Source organism: Leopardus geoffroyi, chromosome X (genome assembly GCF_018350155.1).
Source record: "Leopardus geoffroyi isolate Oge1 chromosome X, O.geoffroyi_Oge1_pat1.0, whole genome shotgun sequence".
Lineage (NCBI taxonomy): Eukaryota > Metazoa > Chordata > Mammalia > Carnivora > Felidae > Leopardus > Leopardus geoffroyi.
Window position 1 is genome coordinate 44,743,148 of NC_059343.1, and position 2,734 is coordinate 44,745,881.

The following is a 2,734-nucleotide window of genomic DNA, read 5'->3' on the forward strand; positions in this document are numbered from 1 at the left end:
CACCATAACGGTACAGTACATATGGATAATCTGAAAATGATCTGTGAAAACTGTAGGAAGAATAATACAACTGAGTGTTATGCAAGGCGACCTGCAAAGGTAGAGACACCGCTTGCTGACTGGATTGGAAGATTAGGGCTGTTCACAGACACATGTGTGCTCAGTTTTTTTATTATAAGCAAGTCCGTTGAAACACACTGAGAGGGAAGGGGTGGAAGCTTGGCGCGACATCACGGGTTCCCCAGTCCAGAAACCGACCTCTTTCATACAGTAATTCCTTCACAAGCACTGAGGTGGCCCCCTCGAAGGGCACCGGGCACGTTTCAGGCGGGTGGCGGCCCCAGTCACTGCTCCTCTTCAGGAGAGGCAGGGGCTCACTCGGGAGACGCGTTCTGGATGGCCTTGAGCTCCTTCGTGGCCTCCTCCCCCCAGTTGCCACCGTCGACCTCCTCGATGACCACACTGCGCACGGTGCCCGCGTCCAGGCAGTGCGGGGCGACGCCGTAAACCCCGGGGTCAGAGACAGACGCGTGGAAACTCTGCACCCCGCACCTGCTGCAGAAGCTGTGCAGCGCCGGGTGCGTGTGGGATCGGTACGTGACGATGCTCTCGGCGCCCAGCAGGAGAGTGAAGCGCGAGGCCGGGACGAGGAAGTGCCGGTGCTGCTTCTTCCTGCACAGCCTGCAGCTGCAATCCACCACGCGCAGGTCTGCGGGGGCCCAGACGGCGAAGCGGACCGCGCCGCAGTGGCAGCCGCCGGTGTGGTACACCAGGCCCGGGTACTCGAAGGTGTCCAGCAGGAACTTGGCGGCGCCCTCGCAGCTGAGGCCCCGCCGCTTCCTGAACGTCTCCCAGCGCTCCCGCTGAGCGCCCAGGTCCATCTCGCCCGGGGACGCGGCGGGCGCCGGCGGCTTCGGGGCTGGTAGCGGGCCTCTGGAGGCTGCCTCCCGGGCTCGCCGCCACCAGCGCTTCCGCCGCAACCTTGCGGAATCCCGCCGGGCGGCCGCCGGCTTCCTCCCCGCCGCGTGGCTCCCCACGCGGACTTGGAAAGGGGGGCGCCGCGCGCCCATGACCGCGATGGCTGCGCAGGCTGCGGCGGGATCCCCGGGCCGTTTTTGCCCCTGCAGCTGCTGGGTGTTTGCGCCGTTTCTCACTCTGCCCATGGCGCCTGCAGCCTTTCAAGCGCGTGCCCACTGCCCCTCTTTTCCTAGTAAGTTACCGAGCAGCCTCATTGCATCAGCCTGATTGGCCACTTGTTGAATATGATGTAGAGACCCTTCCTTTGACCCTATCAAAACAGCCTTTACTGGCCTGAAATTCTGGCTGAGCCTATCAGCTCCCTCTTCTCCTAAGTATTATTTTCTATTGTTCATTCCAATCAGAAGCCTACCCTTAAAATATTGAAACACTGGAAATGCTGCAGACCTTTTATCTAGCATGCATGTGGAAGCAGGCAGAACAATTTATAAAAAGCACTGTTCATCTAGTGTAGAAGAGACAAACTGAAACATAGACAAAGTGTGTAGTGTGTAATTGTACTAATAAAAATGATGACCCACAGTACTATGTTACAACACACCAGTGGACCCAAAGAAAGAAACTGTATGTTACTTCAATACAGGACAAGAAGGTCACTTGTGTAAGTGACATTTAAGAATAAGAGGTAAAAGAAGAAAAAATACATTAATTAGTCCATCTATACCAAGAAAAATTAACAGCTCTGACAAGCATGCATGTGAAGCTGCAACTTTGTTCTTTGGAGATTGATGTGATCATTTCGCCTGGCCAGAGGAGAGACCCCACAAAATGAGCATGGATCTTCTTATCTGAGGTGTATTCAGCACCTGGGAAAACAGTGAGAAACCTTCCAAAAAAGCGCTTCCTGAATTAGGTAGTGACAGCTACACACACTGGCTACAAGCAGAGGTCTATCCATAGCTTAGGCTCAATAATTCTTAACATTTTGTCATATATATCTACATTCATGCATGTATGTATATATTTTCTGAAAAACATTTTTAAGTCATATATACACATCAATGCCACTTCATCTCTCAATATTTCAGCACTCATGTCCTGGGAGTAAAGGCTGTGACAATAATTAATGGAAAACCTCACTGAAGTGGGCTGGGGATGCTGGAAGGGGAGGCTGGTAGGAAAATGCTACCATTCAGTGCCAATTATAGGAAGAATTGTCAATTACAGACCCCTAACAAGCATCTCAATAGGAAAGAATGGTCAAATGCAGGCTTATCTTAAGAGGGAAAGATGTACATTGCATCTCCTACAAGAAACCCACTACCCCTGCAACTCAATCAACGAGAAATGGGTATCACCCTGAATCTTGCTTTTCTCCAAAGGACTTTTGTTCAAAACAACCCTTCCCAACTTCCTCCTTCTCCTTCCCCTTAAAATAATGTTACTCTCCTTTGTTTGTTGGACTTACCTATGGTTTTGCCATAGCTTGCTTGTCCTGGATTGCAATTCTGTGCTATTCCCAAATAAACCCAATTTTGCCGCTAAAATAACTGTCAGCTTTATTTTTAAGGTTAACAAGGCATAACTTCTTGTATGGCCACAGTATCATTATCACATCTACAAATCAATAATAATTCCCCCATTTCATCTAACTCCCAGTATATATACTACACACATATATATATACATATATACGTATATGTATATATATATATATATATTTCCTCAATTGTTGCCTAAATGTGCTTTATAAACA

General features: G+C 49.7%; 1 protein-coding gene across 1 annotated transcript; it reads right to left on the bottom strand.

The window, feature by feature from the left end:
- Positions 1 to 262: 262 nt before the first annotated feature.
- Positions 263 to 1,334, bottom strand: LOC123594879 (centromere protein V-like protein 3). The gene has a single exon (XM_045471874.1). It carries the CDS (start codon positions 1,161 to 1,163, stop codon positions 375 to 377), a length of 789 nt encoding a protein of 262 aa, XP_045327830.1. The 5' UTR covers positions 1,164 to 1,334; the 3' UTR covers positions 263 to 374.
- Positions 1,335 to 2,734: the final 1,400 nt, after the last annotated feature.